The sequence below is a fragment of the Dipteris shenzhenensis genome, chromosome 18 (genome assembly GCF_047967505.1).
Source record: "Dipteris shenzhenensis isolate YYH24624 ecotype China chromosome 18, Dip_SZ_1.0, whole genome shotgun sequence".
Lineage (NCBI taxonomy): Eukaryota > Viridiplantae > Streptophyta > Polypodiopsida > Gleicheniales > Dipteridaceae > Dipteris > Dipteris shenzhenensis.
In genome coordinates, this window is record NC_141613.1 from 34568609 (window position 1) to 34588357 (window position 19749).

General features: G+C 44.7%; 1 protein-coding gene across 4 annotated transcripts in view; it reads right to left on the reverse strand.

Moving 5' to 3' along the window:
* LOC147891152 (AIG2-like protein D) overlaps positions 1-19258 on the reverse strand; it is a 49619-nt gene extending 30361 nt beyond the window's left edge. For 3 of the 4 annotated variants that reach the window (XM_087389952.1, XM_087389953.1, XM_087389951.1), the window contains exon 1: positions 19008-19258. In XM_087389952.1, coding sequence (XP_087246078.1) covers positions 19008-19145 — 138 coding nt within the window. In that variant the 5' untranslated portion in view covers positions 19146-19258. The remainder of the gene's footprint in view (positions 1-19007) is intronic. The other variant, XM_087389950.1, reaches the window with a different exon arrangement.
* Positions 19259-19749: the final 491 nt, after the last annotated feature.

Below are 19749 nucleotides of genomic sequence, written 5' to 3' on the forward strand. Positions count from 1 at the left end.
ATCCGCCAAGCTATGGATAGAGCTAAGGCATATGCGGATGAAAACAGATCCGTTAGAGAATTTAAGAAAGGAGAAAAAGTTTTTCTCAGAGTTCCTTCGCACTCTAAGTCTTTGACGACAGGAGAGTGTGCTAAGTTATCACCCTGATATTGTGGGCCGTGGTTAATTCTAAAAAGAATAGGCAAGGTGGCCTATAAATTAGCATTACCACAGGGTTGTAAGGTGCACGAAGTGTTTCATGTTTCTCGTTTAAAGAAATTTTTGCATACAGGTGACTCACTAATCGAGGGTGTTGTTTTGTTTTAGAAGATAGAGGATAATGCAGGATGCAAACCAACAAGAATCATGGACCAACGAACAATGCAAGTACGCAATCAGAATATACCCACGGTGTTGGTTGCATGGCATAGTTTACCTCTATCAGAAGCTACCTAGGAATCCGTATACCAGTTACGGAGAGTGTTCCCAGACTTTATCATCGAGGACGATGATGCCTGAAGAGGGAAGGAATGTTACACTCAAGTTGAGGTAACATGACCTCGGAAGGGTCAATGGACATTTTCCTTTAAAGGATCAATGTTTGTATTATATTTGTTTGGGCTTCATGTAAATGATCAAAAGAAATCAAGGTCAAGGTCCTTGGTGAAGGTGGATTAAGGCTAAGGGGTTTTAATGCATTAAATATGCCAAGGGGCAAATGATTTAAATGATATCCCAAGAGAGAGGTAAATGATGCATTTAGGAGATGCCCTCAAATGATGACATTTGGCGGACTAGATCCATCTAGGGATATGTGGGCTCTACGTGTAGCATGCAGGTTTTTTCTACTTACGTATGTTTGGAGCTTGCTACAGTAGGGGTTGGCTGGGTGGAACATAGTCATGCCTATGCCAGTGATTTGCAGGAAAAGTTTGGCGTTAATAGTTTAGTCGTATCATACATATATACATACATACATACATACATACATACATACCTTTTTTTTTGTAAGAAAAACACACACTCTTTTTTTTTTTGTGAGATCCATTTGTATTATATTACAAGAAACTATAAAACACATACACTTTTTACGTAAAAGAACTTCATTAAGAAGAATGTACATTCAAAGCTGGTAAAAAAAACACACTTTTTTTTTGTGTAAGTGGTATTCATTTAGAACGAAAATACATTCGTAGCTGTCCCAAAATGAGACAGCTACTACTCAAAACTAAAAACAGTAGTAAAAGACTTCTAACTGCGCCAAAGGAATGTCTCCAAGAGAATGCACATCTTGGAGAGATCAATGTAAGGAGGAACGGCAGAAACGATTAACATCCAACCGAGAGTGCTCGTACAATCGAATGTTATGAGCATGATATAATGACCACAAAGCCCGATAACTGCACCAACAGAAGAACTGATCATAATCTGGCCTGGAGGCATATCTGCCAAACGACCAAAACTGCTTGCCAAAGGACATCTCCGGGAAATGAGCATGAAGAGTAGCTCTCTGCCTGGGAAGAAAATCACGGGCGGTAGGACAAGTCCAAAAAAGATGCTGCACAGACTCCTTGGGATGCAAACTTACAAGGGATGTCGGAGAAGCTATGCGCCTGGCAGCCAATACAGATCCAACCAATATGGGCTCCTGCACAAAAATTGCCATAAGAAAACACTCTGCTTGAGAAGAAGCTTACTGCCCCTGAAGTGCCGAACCCTTTCCACCAAGCAAGAGGCTTATTGAGATGCCATAAAGGATTCGTGTGCTCTTGAATTCCTGGCTGTGGTAATAAAAGATGATATGCTTTCTTAGCAGAAAGATCAGCAAATGAGAATGAAGAATAGCCTGGGAGTGCTCTATCAAACTTCCAATCCAAAAGTGGAAGAGAAGTAAACAAATGACGGATCAGCAAAAAAGGGTGCAGCATATCAGAAAGAATACGCCAAATAGGCCTGTGATGTAAACCCAAGCAAAACACACACGCGCGCACGTGCGCACACATATATACATATATATATTATACACATGTGTATATAATGCAGAGGGGTAGCCCCAAAGTCTGCTAACATTGATTGTGGAAACAGATGGCTTGCTATGTATCATCCGAGCAAGAAGTAGAACCTGTGGTCTCTGGACGCGGTCCGGTCTGTCTCAGATAGATCTGTTCCCCAAAAGGGACTACCATGCATCCAAATTGGATGAACAAAAGACTTGGTTCTTGGGCGCTAGAAATGGGAGTAAAAGAACTAACACTCGACTCTGGTAAGTGCGGCCCCCTTGGTCAAATGGGCCTGCGCATGAAAATGGGGCTAGTCTGTCTCAAATAAATGTAACCCTGAAGAGGAACGCCCATACATCCTAGGTGAACGAAAGAGAGTCCAAAAGAAGAGACTTGGTTTTGGGATCCTAACAAAGGCAATGAAAGCACTGACACACGAGTTTGGCAATGTGGCCCTCTGCTCAAATAGGCCGGCACGTGAAAATCTGGCCTAAGAAAAAGACTCCGAAGTACCTATAGATGCAACAATCTCCATTAGTGCCCCGTCGAAGGTAAACTGCTCTTGATGGGCAGCTATCAACATGTTGAAAATCATCGCCTTGGTTTTAACAAGGTTGACCTTCAGATCATGTGTCCCAGAGAAAGCCTAGAGTGCATCCAACTGTCCTTGAGACCCGTGTTGTTCAAGACTCTCAACTAATGAGAAGAGAAACCACATCATCTGCATATAGTAGAATCAAGATCAAGGAACCAACTAAGGATTTTTCCTAATATCATAATGAAGTACTTGAGCTCATCAATATATAGGCCAAATACGGTCATGATAAAGGACAGCCTTGTTTGATCCCAAATTGTTCTCATGATCCACCAGTCGACTTTCTGACTCTGCCTGATACGCACTTATATAGTGTTTGAGCTGCCCATTACAAGCTATCCATAGGGAAAAGGAGCTAAAATTAGAGGTTGCAAGGATGAAGCGGCAAGCCTTAGAAGAGGCTAGGGCATGCCAGGCTAAAGCAAAAAAATTAGGGCTTATCATTAGGAGAAAAGGGAGCTCATTTTGGGGCCTTTTACGGTTTGGAAAAATAAGCTCTCAACCGATCAATAGAGGGCCAACGTAACGTTGAAAATTCACGAAAATAAGAGAAAATAGAAAAAAGAAACAATACTTTATGTAAGTACAAGCGTGCTACATTAATGTGGAGATTGGTTTTTTATTCTCAGAAGATCTTTGGACAAGAAGATAGAATCTAAACGATGTCCTAACTATACTCAGGACATGTTGAAATCACCAAGGTTGACCTTCAGACTATGTGTCTCACAAGAAGTTTGGAGTGGGAAAGTAGTGCTTGTGCGGAAGAATGCAAGAAAGAGAGAGTAAAACATAGACGCAAAAGTAGGAAATAGCAATTGTATATATCCAAGAATACAACCTTAGCCTTAGGAATGCCAAAGTGAAAGAATGCTTCAAGTGACCCTATGTGAGACGAAAACGAGTGTAAGGGGGAGGAGCCTTTTCTTGGCTTCTACCCAGCCTAGTCGACCAGCAAGGAGATGACCGACTGGCCAACCAACAAGTCGGCTTGACAGGGTCAGGTTAGATAGGTTGACCTAACCTAGTAGCCCAAACTGGGACCCAACCCTGCCCAATCCTAAGGTCTATGTGGACTCCATTAGCCAGCCTTTGTCAGGCCTGCAACCAGCCTAGATGTCTTATCTACACACCTCTCTTCGAGCAGGCACACCCACAAAGAAGCCCCACACCCTCTCTGTAGCTCATGGTGAGCAAAATTTGGTGAGCAAAATTATCTGAAGACGCAAGCCGATGAAGATGCTACCATGGACACTCCAATGGTGCACCTGCTCGATTCACCTAGGTGATAGCACCTGAGAGCCTAGATCCTCGAAGCAAAATGCCACCTCAAACTGCAAATGAGATTTCTTCGGCTTTGATTTCCCATGCTAGTCTACAATGAGTGTCAAGTGTAATATGATGAGCTATGGAACAAACCACGCCCCTAGTGGACGCATCATGTCCCAGGAACCTCAAACAACGAAAACTGGTACACACTGTGTCCATGGTCTCTGCAGTCACATCTTACGAGTATGCTTTCTTGGGCATGGGCAAGGTACATGATCTTGTCATTTATAATGGTTTGGATTGATGGTGGCCCTCCTCAGGTGGATCCACTTGTTTTCCACATGGAGGGGGCTCTAGTATAGTTGACTACCTCATGGGACCCCTACCTTCGCCTCATATATCACTAACTTGTCTATCTTGCCAACGACTTCCAAGAGTTGAGCACACCTAAATCTTCTTTATCCACCACTCACCTCACGAGCACACCATGACACGACCCATACACACTATATATCACGACATCCACTTTGATTATAGCCTCTCCCCTAAGTACTTTGGATACCTTTCCACCTTACTCACAGACCTAGAGGGCATCCTGCTCCTAGAAGATCGAGTCACTTTAATCACCGGTTCTCTCCATAAGGCAACCCTACACCCCTTCACACACACACCACGCACTCCACTCGCTTGCCACATCTTGGCTCAGTACCCTGCAATAGTCTATACGATAATGATTATAAGGATCTACATCGTCAACTCAGATTCCCTAAGCATCACCTTTCAAGTGAGCCAGAGACGACATGGTACCACTGCTTGGTCCGCTGGGAGAAGCAAGCCTTCGTTCACCAAAACGAGGAGTTAATAACATTCTATTTAGTAACAACTCTCAGGTGTAGTTTCTCGAGCAACGGTCCCCTCTCTTCTCATTAACACCACACTATGGCACTCCTATGCACAAACACTGTACAACATTCCTAACAAGCCATCACCCAACCTCTCACAATTACCCCGCCCTACCTCTTGCAAGCCGGCGGTGTTAGAAACATAGCTTTGAAGCTTCATAACGGTGATAAGAAAGATCATGAGTGACTATGTACAAAATACATTACATGTGGAATAAGTACTATGGATTTGATCTTAGCAGAGCCTTTTAATGAAGCAGATTACACTGCTTTCCCCCACACCTGGACGCTTAACACCATCACTTCAACCTCAAGGGTTCCCTCCAAAACTCCTTTGCATGTAGGCAATCCCAAATACAATGCCTCAGTGACCCCTCTCCAAAGTCACACCTCAAATAAGCCACATGTATGTGGCCATGTGCCCACACTACCAAATCTCTATGAGCTATCAACCAAAGAAAAAGACAGATCTTTTTGGGCCTAAAACTGTCCCATAGCCTGTACCAAAATGCTGCTAGAAATCTCTAAGAAAAAGCATGCCTCTCCCAAGGAGCCGTTGCTGCGTAGGTGCTCTATCAATCCTTTGCATCTTAGTTTGACTGAATAGACAAAAAAGGAGATCTTTGGCACATCCAAAACACTAGGATCTCTCCAACACCACTGGCTTGGGTCCAACTCCTAACTCTGCAAAGGCTTCCGCTCTCATATCCAAGAACTCCAATTTGGTGCCATGCGGTAATGGGATCTAGATCTATGTACCACCTCCTCTGACACTGAGTTGCTATCTGGACACTCTACACAGAGCAGCCTACAACATCCTTCGTATGGGACTGGTCTCTATTGTCCTCCTGTGTAAGGAGTCTGCCATTTTCTAGGACTCGAAATATGAGGAAAGAGTATCATGAGGTACCCACCACCAAAAGTAAAATCTCGTGTCTAGTGAAGATACGGACCCAAAAGTGCGGACCTTCTCCATCTGCAAACCACTTGTCTGTGATGGCCCTCCTGACCTCCTACAACTTGATATGGCTGTCTCTAAGTCCCTACACGCTCTATCTCTTAGTCTGTAGCAGCAAGTCCGTAAAGGTCATATTTGAGGGTGGACCCCCTTGCTTGGGGTTATGGGCATTAGTGACCCACAAGAGTGATGGCCTCTCTTTGAGAGGGACATCTGGAAACCACACCCCACCTGAGTACCCAAACATGGGACCAATCAAATGCACAGATTGCATACCGACCTAGGAACCATTCAAGAGAATGTTCCCTGAGCTTTGGGTGTGGGCCTGGCAGCATGCCAAGAGTAATGGAGATACAAGATAAGACGACAAACAAATGAGCTCAGTATGGCTCAATTATGACCTTAGAGTACGTCAATAGATAGTCTACGCTGTTAGGAACCCGTGGGTGCGATCAGAATTGAATTCTAACTTTGAAATTTAAGGGTTTTTGGGAGTGACACGTGGCAGACTGCCACATGGAATCTGAGCTGGCAGGTCAGTCCACCTGTCCCACACATGTGGCAGCATGCATGGCAAGTGGCAGGGCATGCAGGCCAAGTGTTTGGGATTTGGGGCAGGTTGTGGGCTGTCCTCTTTGGGACTGCAGCCCACCAAAAATCTGGGACAAGTGTCCACCTTCCACTCTAGGTCTTGGGGGGGGGGGCTGAGCCTATAAAAGAAGGCCTCTCCCCTTCATTCCTCACATGAAAAATTCGTCACTTTTCTTCTCCCTCCTTTTGGATGATGCAGCAGAACCTCTCCAGCTCCTTGGGTGCAGCCAGCTTCTCCCCAGGCCATTCTCTCAAGCACTTTCTCTCTCTACAACAGCACATTCTCTCTCTACAGTTCCAGCCCCTCCTCTCCAGAAATCTACCACCTCTCAGCTCTTCTGGAACAGCAGCAGCATCCTCTCTCCTTTTCCTAGCCTGGAGTAGCCACAGCCCCTTTCTCTCTCCTACTGCAGTCTTTCTCTCTCTACTGCAGAATTTCTCTCTCTACTGTTCCAGCCCATTTCCCTTGCAGAAATCTGCCTTTCTGTGCACCTCTGGAACAGCAGCAGCTCCTCTCTTACATCCCCTCTCTTGGGATCAGCATTGGCACTCTCTCTCTACAGCTATCACTCCATAAAATCTTTCTCTCTCTAGCCTACAGGCTGTTTTTCTAAGCTGTTCTCATTCCAGCCCCATTTCCACACTCTCCTCACCCAAGGTAGCTTCAGAAGCATCAAGGACTTCACCTACAAAAGGGTCAAGTCACGAAGGGAGCCTGTATTGTCAAGTTTATCTCATTTACAGCACTATTTCATGTTGTTTCTACTATCTTTCTAGAAACTAGTGCTTGTCTCTAATGTTGGATGTAAGTGGTGATTGTTGCAGGCTTCTTCCTTGTGGATTGGGCAAGCCAAGAGTTGAAACCTGAGCTTGAAGTCCTCCTTTTTGTTATCTACCTTGCACATATGCTCTTGAGTCTTGTATCTAGATCCTAGGTTTTCACTGAGTTCATCGGTTTGGAAGGTGCATTGCACCTTGGTCTTGTATCTTCATTTTCAAGAATAAAGTGAGCCTAGATAAGGGGGGGGGGCCGTCTTGGCCCCTCAATCATATTGCATTTCCCAATGAAGTCACTTTGTGTTTAAGCTGTATAAGTCTTAATTCCAGCTTAATTGCAAACTCTTAAGTTCAAGTATATGTGTTTGGCAACTCGCAATCATCTCATTCAAACGCCTCTGCAAAATCCGTTGTCTGAATTGATAGAAAGCACCAAGTAGTTTACATCCTTTCTATCTAACGTCATCTCAAGCTCAACATACTAGGATCGTCGCAAGAGTTTCTATCTAATGTTATCTCAAGCTCAACACTGTTGGTATTGTCACAAGAGTTTTCCCAATTCATCTCTCCACTCCGGAAATCATCACGGGTTGGAACTTTGTACACTGCTACGATCGTCACAAGAGTTTTCCCAATTCATCTCTCCACTCCCGAAATCATCACGGGTTGAGCGACGTTGGACTTTTGATCAATCATCACTGCGCCTCTTCACAGAGAGCCCTTTAGCCCTTTAGCTAAGCAAGGGAGCTGGATTGCAATCTCACTGCTCTACAACTACTTAGCGCTTTGCGAAGACATCAGCTTGCTTAGCAGCTCTTTGAAAGATCACTACAAGTGAATGGAGACGGAGATCGTTTCAAAGTCAGGTGACGATTCTCGTACTGGAAATTGTTTCAGAATTGTAGGATGCACGGCTTAGGTGATCATAAGCGACTTCTAAGGGCGGTCTAGAAAATTGGCGGATCTCCTTGCTTATTAATTGGATACAGTCTCTCTTTTACGTCCACTACGTGTTCAGTCGGGACAGTTGACATGAGAAGCGAACATGGATTCCAAGCTCATTGGTTCGGAGCTGAGGAATACGCTTTGAAACCTCGAGATAGAATGCAAGGGTGCTGGTTGGTTTCCCAGAACTGAGATGCTTGGCGAGATAGATCAGCACTAGGATGGAAAGATACATCCAGGTCTATTACATAACAGTCCATGGGAGCCAATTACCTTACCGACACTACTAATATTTCTTCTAGGTATCTGCAATCTTTTTGGTGGCCGAATCACTGCACGGGAACGAATGGATGGGACGGACAAAGAACCAAGTATGATGCAGCCAGCCTCCATGCCATACCAACCATAACCACCAATTCACTACGCCAATTTCTGTAGGTGTTTCTCTATTTCTCTTGAATTGCGGCATTGGAAATTTCCAAGTACGCATTTGCGATGAAAACAGGTCCCTATGAGACTTTCAGCAATTTTTGTGTTTCACTTTGAAGGCCTATCATGCTTTTATTTGCATGAGACCAACTTGAATGACACCAAAGTTATGTAAGTGGAAGCAAAGCAAGAATGTTGATCAGGAAATTCTGTTATTCGTCAAATGATCCTTCTAAGTTTTGCAAATTCGTTGCAGTCCTCATTCATGTATTCACATATCGCAAAAGCTTGTATGTAGTTCCACTTCCACTCATCTATTCACATATGGCAAAAGCTTGTATGCAGTTGCAGCCCCCATGAGTCCCAACTCGATGCTCTGCATGTATCGACTCGCACCCCACTCTCCATACGATCCTTTACACCTAGTTCCTAAGACGGTGAACAATCTAGGGACAAGAGCGTTGAATTCGATGGAGATAAACATTATTGAACTAAAGATGGCGCTAGAGATCTGTTAGAGATGGCTTGATCAAGCATTAATATAGATCCCTGAGAGATGGTTTGATCGATCATTAACATACAAGACACTATACTCAGAACTGAAAGCATGGTGAGGGAGATCCTCTTCCATGATCTTGTATTGTAAGCTGCCAGGGAACTTAATTGTACGCGAACTACTCTTGCGTGGGACGTTTAGTTCAATACATGATTTTCTCACGTCTATGAAGATGCCAACTACTTAGGCGTTTTCTCACAAACTTTCCTATTCTACTACTGCATATCACGGGAGTAGCACCACGAGTATCCTCCCAGCCAATTCATGGTAGAGCTTGAGAGCTGACAGAGAGATCAAATTCAGCCATATCCTACGTGAAGGTACATTCTCCTTCTCTCACTAACTCCAACAAGCCCCATCTCCCTAGATGGATCTAGATGCCACATGTCATCATCATAGGGCCTTCCTAATGCATCTTTTCACCCCTCTCTTGGGATACTTTAATTTCCTTTGCCCCTAGGCACATTTCTTGCATTAGACCCTAGCCTTAGATCCACCTAGTCTGGTGCTATCAGCCCTCACCTAGGACCTTGACATTAATTCCCTCCCGATCATTTACATGAAGCGCAAACAGATATATTACAAACATAGATCCTTTAAGGGAAATGTCGACTGATTCTTCCGAGGTCATGCTACCTCGGCTAGAGCGTAACACTCCTTCCCTCTTCAGACATCAGCATCCTCGATGATAAAGTCTGGAAACACTCTCCGCAACTGGTATACAGATTCCCAGGTAGCTTCTGATAAGCGTCGAAACTGTGGATCTGCTAATAAGGAAGCAAGCAAGCCACGCGAAGTACTCGCGAAGTATAAGTAATGTGAAGAAACGTGAAGCGAGCACGCTAAAAGCAGGTTTAAAAGCTGCATCTATAGGCATGTCTAAAAGCGTGTCTATAGGCGCATCTAAATACACAGAGTAGATGCAGTTTTAGACACGCATTCAGACGTTCTTTTAGATGCGCACCACAGAATAAACAGACGTGCTTTTAGACGTGCCTATAGATGTGCCACAGAGTTTAAAATGATTTGAAGAAGAGCAAATTTTTTGGGTTGTTTGTTTGTAGGATGTCTTCATCTTCAACAAGTAGCTCCAATGAGGATGAATCCCTCTGTATCCACCATCGCGAAATGTAGTTGGAGCAAAAAATCAAATGTATGTGTGATCGATGTCGAGGAAACATGTACACACAGGATTTCCAAGGGCTATAAAAGTCCGGGTGGCTTCACCCGCTCGGCCTTGCTTACCTGACACAAAAAACACCGTGTCACATATCATGAATATGCTTTTTCATCTTTGGCCAAAAGAAATCTCGCTTCACGAGATCATATCTCTTCTCCACTCCCAGATGTCCCGCACATGGGCTATCATGGCACTGTCGAATGACTCTCTACCTGAGATCATTCTGACTAGGTACTACAACCTTGCTATTTCTTTTCAGCATACCATTCCTTATGGTATATCTTGCATATGTTTGGCCTTTTCTGGATGCCATGTCATCCTTTTCTTTCCCGGGTCTAAACACATGAGCTTTAGGCCATAAGCTCTGGACAAACTCGTCCACCTTTTGAGTTTCTCTAATCTCGGTCATTAGAGCACTCTCTAATACCGTAAAACTCATATCGTGCATAATGCGAGACAACGCATCAGCAACCTTATTATCCTTCCCTCTTCGGTACCGAATCATCAAATTTAACTCCTGCAAGAGCTCTGCCCACCTAGCTTGGCGGCCCCTCAAGTCAGGCTGTTTACAAAAATTTTTCAGAGTATCATGATCCACATCCACATAAAACTCTGAACCATACAAATAATGCCTCCATGTTTTCAAAGCATGGATAACAGCATACAACTCTAATTCATGAGTTGGCCAATTCCTTTGAGAGGGAGAAAGCTTCTTGCTTTCAAAGACTACTAACCTTCCCTCTTGAAGGAGAACTGCTCCTACCGCAATGCCACTTGCATCGGTTTCCAGGAACAACGGTCCTGTGACCACAGCTTGTTTTATGGTGTTAAAACTTTCTTGTTGATTCTGTCCCCATATAAAAGGTACTTTATCTGAGGTCAGATCAGTCAATGGCGATACTATTTCGGAATATCCTTTCATATGCCTTCTATAAAATTGGACAAATCCCAAGAATGATCGCAAAGTGGTCAGACTCTGAGGAATTGGCCAAGTCAGTATCGCAGCCACTTTCTTTGAATCCATTTCTACCCCCTCTGGAGTAATTATGAATCCCAAATATTCAAGCCTAACCATACACAGTATAGTTTTATTTTTATTTACATAAAGACTGGCTTTCCTCAAAGTACTGAACACTATTCTTAAGTGTTCACGATGCTCAGTAATACTTTTATTGAATACCAGAATATCGTAAATAAAATGTACTACAAACTTTCCGATATACAGACGTAGTAAATCATTCATAAGCATGACGAATGTAGCTGGAGCATTCGTAAGTCCAGAGGGCATTACCAAAAACTCATAATGACCAAACCTGCTTCTGAAAGCGATTTTATGCACATCCGCAGCTCTAATCCGGATCTGATGGTAGCCACACTTAAGATCTATCTTGCTGAAAATCACAGCTCCATGTAATGCATCTAGCAAATCATCAATCTGAGCCATCAGATACCTGTGCTTAACAGTGATATTATTCAATGCTCTGTAATCTATACAGAGGCGAAACGTATCATCCTTTTTCTTCTTTGATATCACTGGCGAAGCAAAAGGTGAGAAACTTGGTTGAATCTACCCCAACTTGAGGTATTCTTCCAGTTGCCTTCGCACCTCCGCTTCTTCAGTAAAACTCATTCTATAGGGAGGTCTATTTACGGGTTCTGCCCCTGGGATCAGTTCAATTTTATGCTGAACATTCCGCTCTGGAGGTAACCCATAAGGTAACTCATCCCTACAACATTCAAAGAACTCCTCTACTATTAGATTAGCCAGCTTGGCCATCTCACCACTTTGAACAACATCAGTACTAGCCGAAGAATCATCAACCGGCTCTACCGATGCCGTACAAAGGAATAAAAACTCTTCTTGAGCTTTTCGGATTTCCATCACTGAAACCAACGGTCCTTGAGGTACATCTTTTTCACCTCGTAAGACATAAAGCACATCATTCATCTTGAATTGATATACGTGCTTTTTTCAATCAATGGTTGGATTCTTCCTAGAATGCCACGCCATACCCAGGGCTATATCTGCATGAGCAAGCTTAGTTATTTCAAAATCAAGCTTCTCAGCATAGTCCTGAATACGAAGCTCCAACTGAGTAACCCTTTGGTCCCATACTTCAATTGAACTTCCATCTGCCATCCTGACTGTATACGCATAGTCAGATGGACTAGTCTTTAACTTCAGCCTCTTCACGAGCTTGGAGTTAATCACATTGTGCGTTGACGCCGAGTCAAACAACACAATGACATCATGATTGGCCACTTGTCCTTTCATCTTAATTAACTCCGTATCATTAAAGGCTGTATACCCCATTGCTGCAGGCTTAGATAGGATGTTATCAGGTGCACTCGTTACTAGCTTAGAAACAGACACACATAACAAACAAGGTACTGACCTCTGAGAAGATCTCGCTAGCTGAATCTGCATCTGTTCCGCTCTGGGACTTCCCTCCATCTCCACGTCGCATTCTGAGACTACCATCTCAGCCATCCGACGATCCTTATTCCGTGGACAATCCTTCCAGTGATGAGGCTGAAGGCAACCAAAACACAAGCCTTCTCTCCTCGCTTTTTCTCTTTGCTCTGGGTTTAAGGGAGACTTAGACCAAGCCCGGGCTGCCATTGGTGTTACTTTCCTCTTCACTTCAATGGTGGTACTTGATTTAGGAGTTTCAGTTGGTTTCGCCGGCTTGGCTTGACCACTAGGCTGAGAACCACTCCCTTTACTAATCCACTTCTTCTTAAACCCAGATTTCTTCTGGTACCCATACTAGGTTCCGACCTGTGCAAACCCACTTGGCCTGCTGCCCTTGGCATCTTCATAGTTCAGGGCTATGGCTATTGCATCATCCAACGTGTTCGCATACTTAGCCCGAACTTCCATTTTAATCCGATCATTCAATCCAAATATGAAATCCTTCACTTAGATTGATTAAGGTAGGGGTTCATCAACCTTCATTACACTCTCTCGAAACTTATCAGTGTATTCTGCCACTGATAAATTTCTCTGACGAAGGTTTCTATACTGATCCCAAGCTTGGGATGCTTCGTCAGAAGGTAAGAAGTGTTTCCTGAATTCTCTTTTAAACCCCTCCCAGGTAGTGGATGCTATACCATCTTTTTGTTGTTTAATCCACCACCGATCCGCTACCTTACTCAACATGTGGGTGGCCTCGCGGATCTTCTTAATATCATTTCTGATTTCACAAATGGCGAACGCCTCGTCCCATTTGTGTAACCAGGTCTCAATGACATCAGAACTACGGTCATTCATCCGACCAGAATACTTTTCCGGCCTATAATTGGCAATATTAGGTACTTCAGCCTTTCTAGGCTCGACCGTATGGACACTAGACTCCGGTTCCATTGAAGCCTTTCCTTTCTCATCTCGAGAAGGTCTGGCAGACATACTGTGTATCACTCTTCTAAGTTCAAACTACCCTGCATTGGCCTGTAACTGTTGCGCTAACAACTGCTGCAAGGCATTTTCAAGTAATGCAATCCTGCCAGATAAAGTGTGAGCTACTGGGCGCGACACCTGCTCGGTCAGCCGGACTCCTAACTCACCAGGGTCCCTCCTGGAAGCTCCTTCTTCTGCTTCCATTCAAGTCAATTAGTGTTTTGCTTCCTTTTTTTTTTTTTTTAACACCGCTAAAACACTGTATTTACAAACTGACAAAATTCTGACACAATTTCCTATACTAGGGAATACCTGCAATCCCAGATTCACACTGACTAGGCATTTGACACAGGCATAACCCAAATACCGCTTTTCCCTATACTAGGCAAATTCCTGCAAATTAACTCTGACTGAAGCACACAGGCATAGTCTCAAAGACTGTCCATCCCAAGTCTGCTACAACCACAAAAGCCTAATCCGTTTCTAACAAAACAGAAATGACAAAAACAAAGGGGAAAATGGGTAAAGTGCTCCCTGGTCTTGCTCCTGCCACCCGATTTAATACCCATAATACCCCTGGAGTCTTCACGTATCGCAAATGTCCCGAAGCCTTCTTCTGCCAAAGCCTTTGCAAGTCTCTAGGTTTCAGCAAAACTCTGTGTTTCTGATAGGAAATCAACTGACAGCGGATAAGTGGAAACTGGTGCCCAAAGAAAACTCTTTTTTTTTTTTCCACAGTAATTGGATGGATAATTGTCTGGTTACACTAACTGGACCAACTGGCTCTGGTTTGGTGAACAAATTGGTACCACCAATTGATGCGCTCCTCAACCAGAGTTTGCTGCGCTGACGACTCCTCCCATAAGCCAGATCTTTGTCGATGAAGTTTCACTAATGAAACAGGTGGATCGTAGACGAACACGCTGTCTGTGCGTCAGTCTACCCCGCTAGTCTGTCGTTCACTATCTGTATTTCGTCGAGTGAGTCTGTCGCGTGGAGGTCACGAGTAGCAGAGTCGTCCTGCGCTCCTCATCTGTCTTGTTTCGTCAACCTGCCTTACGGGGACCCTCCGCTCCAGCAACAGCTTAGAAGCCTGGAGCTTATCTGTTTTTTTGTCACGTATCCCGCTCTTGCACGTCACGTATCCCGCGCCTGCACCTCCTTCATACGCGACTTCACTTCAATTCAGCAACAATAGACCGTTCGTAGTTTCTTCACAACTCACGAACCCCTCTTCACATTCCGTTAGATCACCGCTCTCTTACCTAGCCTAAGCTCTGATACCAAATGTCACAAACTTTCCTATTCTACTACTGCATATCACGGGAGTAGCACCACGAGTATCCTCCCAGCCAATTCCTGTTAGAGCTTGAGAGCTGACAGAGAGATCAAATTCAGCCAAATCCTTCGTGAAGGTACTCAACTTCTCTCACTAACTCCAACAAGCCCCATCTCCCTAGATGGATCTAGATGCCACATGTCATCATCATAGGGCCTTCCTAATGCATCTTTTCACCCCTCTCTTGGGATACTTTAATTTCCTTTGCCCCTAGGCACATTTCTTGCATTAGGCCCCTAGCCTTAGATCCACCTAGTCTGGTGCTATCAGTCCTCACCTAGGACCTTGACATTAATTCCCTCCCGATCATTTACATGAAGCGCAAACAGATATATTACAAACATAGATCCTTTAAGGGAAATGTCAACTGATTCTTCCGAGGTCATGCTACCTTGGCTAGAGCGTAACACGTTTGACTTGTTATTTGAGGACATCGGCAAGTTAGATTGGGTGAAGCATATGCTTGACATAGCACAGATGATTGTAACATTCATTACAAGGAAGCAAAGAGCTTTGCATATGTTCCGCTCTTTGAGTGAGCATGAGTTGTTAAAGCCTTGTGACACTAGGTTTGCCTACATGTACATAGTTTTGGGCAACTTACTAGATGTAAGGCAAGCATTGAGGAGGATGGTTGTTAGTGAAGCCAGCAAGATGACTATGCAGACCAACATTTCAGATTATAAACAAGGAAAATTGAAGTGGTGTTCCCCAATGCAATGCAAAAGGAAAAGAAAGCTGGCCAAACAAACTCAGAAGAATGCAAACAAAATCAAGATGGCCACCAAAGGGTGGACAGAAATAGCAAAGAATCAAACTGCTGTTTTTTATGCTGAGGGAGGATCTTTAGGTGGACTAAATCTCAGCTTGAGTAATACAGGTTGCACGGAAGACAGAGCTGCCCACTCTTAGGTGTTAGCTTGAGCATCAGCTGGATGAGGCAACAAGATAGATGGAGTCAGCCCTGGTAAGCTTATTGTGTGGCTTCCGCTTTGTAAGATTCTCGACCCACTTGGTGGAATGGCTCTAAAAATAAATATATATTTATGTAGGCTAAAATATATCCAAACTTACAAATTAGTTTTTTGTAATGAATGAAAGAACAATAAGAAAAAGAGAGAGGAGAGGGAGGCGAGAGGAAAAGAGACAAGGTGAAGAAAGCAATTTAGAAAAGGCATGGAACAAAGCTAAAGTAAAAGTGAAAAATGACTTAGTAAGCAAAGCTACCCTTATGTTCTCAGCAGTACCCAAGCAAAAGACCAAGTCTGATGATGGAGGGGACTGTTCAGATGAAGAAAACAAGAAGAAGAGGAAGCAGAAGAAAAAGTGCTTCTATTGTGATACACTAGGTCATTTTGCAAAGGATTGTAGAAAGAAGAAGGCAAATCAGAAGAAGAACGGGGCCAGCTCAGATTTAGAGTCGTCAAAGAATACAGCTAATGTGGTGAGGGTGCAGTTGGAGGATGTTGGTATCTAGATTGCTCGAGTTCGAAGGTGGGAACGTGACTGAAGGAGGTGGTGCCATCTGGCACTGCCCGATAGACCTGTTTAACAGGGTGGTTTGGTCCCACGGGGCCGGACCTGATAGAGGAGGAGCCACTGGTTGAAAAGCTAGGAATCAACATCGACACTGCAATGTTCCAGAGAGCTATGACATGGGAACTACTAGAGCATCTTCATTGACGAGATGGCATCGGGCCAAAATGTGTCAGTGAGAGGGAGTCTTGAAAAAGTCACCTCCCCATCTGTAAGCCCCCCTATGAGGAGAGCATGGGGGAGGTGGGCTTAGGTGGCTGCCACATGGGCAGCGCATTGGCTACTGTATGGGCAGCATACAAGTAAGAAAAAGAATGCACACGGAGCTGCCCCATGGGGAAGCACATGGGCTGCCATGTGTGCAGCACAAAGGAGATCTTACTTGGCAAGGCAGGGTTCCTTTGGAGGCCCAGGACAGTATGGAGCTGCCACGCGGCTGTTTGGAGGCCTGCAGCAACAGTATGGAGCAGGGAAGCCTAAAGACGGGCCTAGCACAAGTGTCTAAAGGCTGGAGCAGGTCCCGAAACAGAAGGTGCACAGGTGGCAGACTGCTTGAAGCAGATCAGGGCAAGAAAATGACCCTCGTCCAGGAAAACAGAGGCATGGGCCAGGTACAGCAGGGAAAGGGGCTGCAATGGGCAGTCCCCTTGCCCTTGTCAAGGGCCCAGACTGGCTGGTTGGCTGACCAACCAGGTTGGGCAGCATATGGGCTGGTAAAGGGCTGCTGGGTCCTCAAGCCCTATAAAAGGTGAGCCTTCAGGGCTCATATCACATCCACTAGAGCAGCAGTTGAAGCACAGATTGCAGCAGCACACAGCCAGCCTGAAGGGCTTCCACAAGACCAAGGAAGGTGGCAAGGACATGCAGACAAAGAGCTCACAGGAGGCTGCACACCTAAGCTGACATTCAGGGCAGCAAGGTGCAGGGATCAAGGCACGGTAACTAAAGTCTACAGAAGCTCTAGGAGGGGCACGTAGGCTTAGGGATCTAAAAGTGCCACCAAGGTAGTAGGACCAACACCTTTTGGTAACAGAAATATATTTTGTTGGTTCTATATCTTCTGTTGGAGCATTGTCTATTTACTGGCTTGCACATATGTATTTTGAGTATATAGTTGAAAATTTTTGAATTCCACAGTCAAACATTCTATGTGAATTCCTGGGCTATCTATCAGTCTTCCGCTGCGGGTACCTTCTGTATAGTTATTTCTAACAGAGCTCCGATGGCACGCACAACTAGACCTCGGGGCTTAAGGATCCCCATATGCAGTGCATCCTTGGACACGTGGCCCATTTCTCAATGACTAGCCCATCAAAACCAGTGTTTGGACATAGAAGCCTACGATCATTCCCTCTTCAATTTGAGAACAATAGATTGGTCGTTGTCCTTCCTTCCTCGGAGTGCAACATTGGCATCAATAGGGACACGTACATTTAGAAAATGGCTGCACACATGCAGATTACTCTGGATCTGAATTTTTGTTGTCTTCCAATATCCAATATTACTCTTAAAAACTTTGCAGACAGCCTATCCCCCTCTTCTCTCTGCCAGCTTCCAAATGATCATTTGCTAGCAGCTCCCATTGTCTCCATGAGCTCAGAGATTTCTCTTCATGCATTGGTGTCTTTACGACTTCGGCCATTTTGTATTCGTCATGGGTGTTGATAGGCTCACCTTTTTAATTTATTGTATCATGTTCATAGAACCTTCCGTCTTTCAAGACTTTTAACAAACTTTCCTTCTTTCTTTCTTCCAAAATATGTTTGCTTTACCCAAGTCCCCAAACAGTAACCACTCGTTCCTAAGCATTCCTTGATATACATCTATCTCTGAGCGCTAAGCTGTGCAAGCAGTCCACATTTCAAAAGCAAAGGACATGAAGCTCTCTCAGCCTTCCCTGACGGAGTCCTCCATACGTTTGCCCCAACTTGCTGAGATAGAACATGAATAAGGTAATTCAGGCAGGTATCGCACGATAATTTTATTTCTTGTTCAGGGTTGATGCGGTGCAATGCGATTGGCCACTCTAGATGCACCGCTCCGGCCACATCACCAGTTCATCATCATAACCCACATCTCCGGCTGCATATCATAAGCATTTGGAACTGAAACCCTTTGTCTTCGTCCCCTATGGCTGCACAACCTCAATGATGAGGATAGATTAGACTTAACGCTTCTAGCACTTTCAGCCAGCTCTACCGTATCAGGAAGTCAAACCAAAGAGCAAGCATCAATGTTCTCCCGTTCAGCAGGATAGCCGTCACGACTGAAGACACTTGTCAACTCTCCTTTTTCTACTTTCTAATTTTTCGTTCATTGCTAAGTGATCTTCTTTTCGTCGTGCCAAGTTGATCATAACATCTATTTCAATGTTAAGAGCGCAGCTGACATTTCTGGTGATAGAGTGAGCTCTCTTAGAATTCTGGGTTGGTACATAGAACGTACGAAATCGGAAAGGGTTCCAAGAAATCGACTGGATAAGTGCTATGATGAAAGAAATTCGGTGGGAATGCAAAATCATCGAAAGCAATGAGAGGGATTAGCAGGCACTCACAAATTTGGGAGGAAAGCGGGGGAGGAAGGTGGCAGACGACGCAAAAGAATGGAGACGACTTCGTCGGCGAGGAGGCTGCCATACACGAAGACGTTGTGCACACCTGATGTGCCCATGAGCTTCTCTCTTTGCCTTCATGCATATGCATAAGATTGTTCACATACAGACTTGCCCACCACGGGCACCTCCCACGGATGATGGACTACCTGCCCACGTCTAGCCCACCGCCCAGATGCATTCAATGCACGATGGGCAGGCATGGGCGGCTCTAGTCTGTAAACACCCTTACTATCAAGTTCCCCTACTCATGGCCATCCTCCAGTGAGGAGAGCCTACCTCAATAGAAACCCACCCCACCCCCGAACGGTGCCGAACACCACTCTGGCAGTTTCCAACCACAAGTGGCTTGGGGAGACACTTGGCAGCATGTGATTTGTGGATTTAGCGAGTGTGTAGCGTGACTCATTGACAGTGGGCCAAGTGTGCTGGGCGAGGAGGGTGCGCATGTGTTTGTGTGACGACCGGTATGGATGTAGCATTGGATCAAGGGGGGGTTAACGGCTTGAATAAAGGCACCTCGTGCGAGCCATCAAATTGCAGGTTTGATCTAATGGTTGCAAAGAGTCGATTCGCGTGCACCATCCAATTGGAATTCCATCTAAGGGTACTGGTTTGGAACTAATGTTAGTCGATGTATTTTGGAAATCAACTGGTTAAGCGGCATGACGAATTACGGTTATAG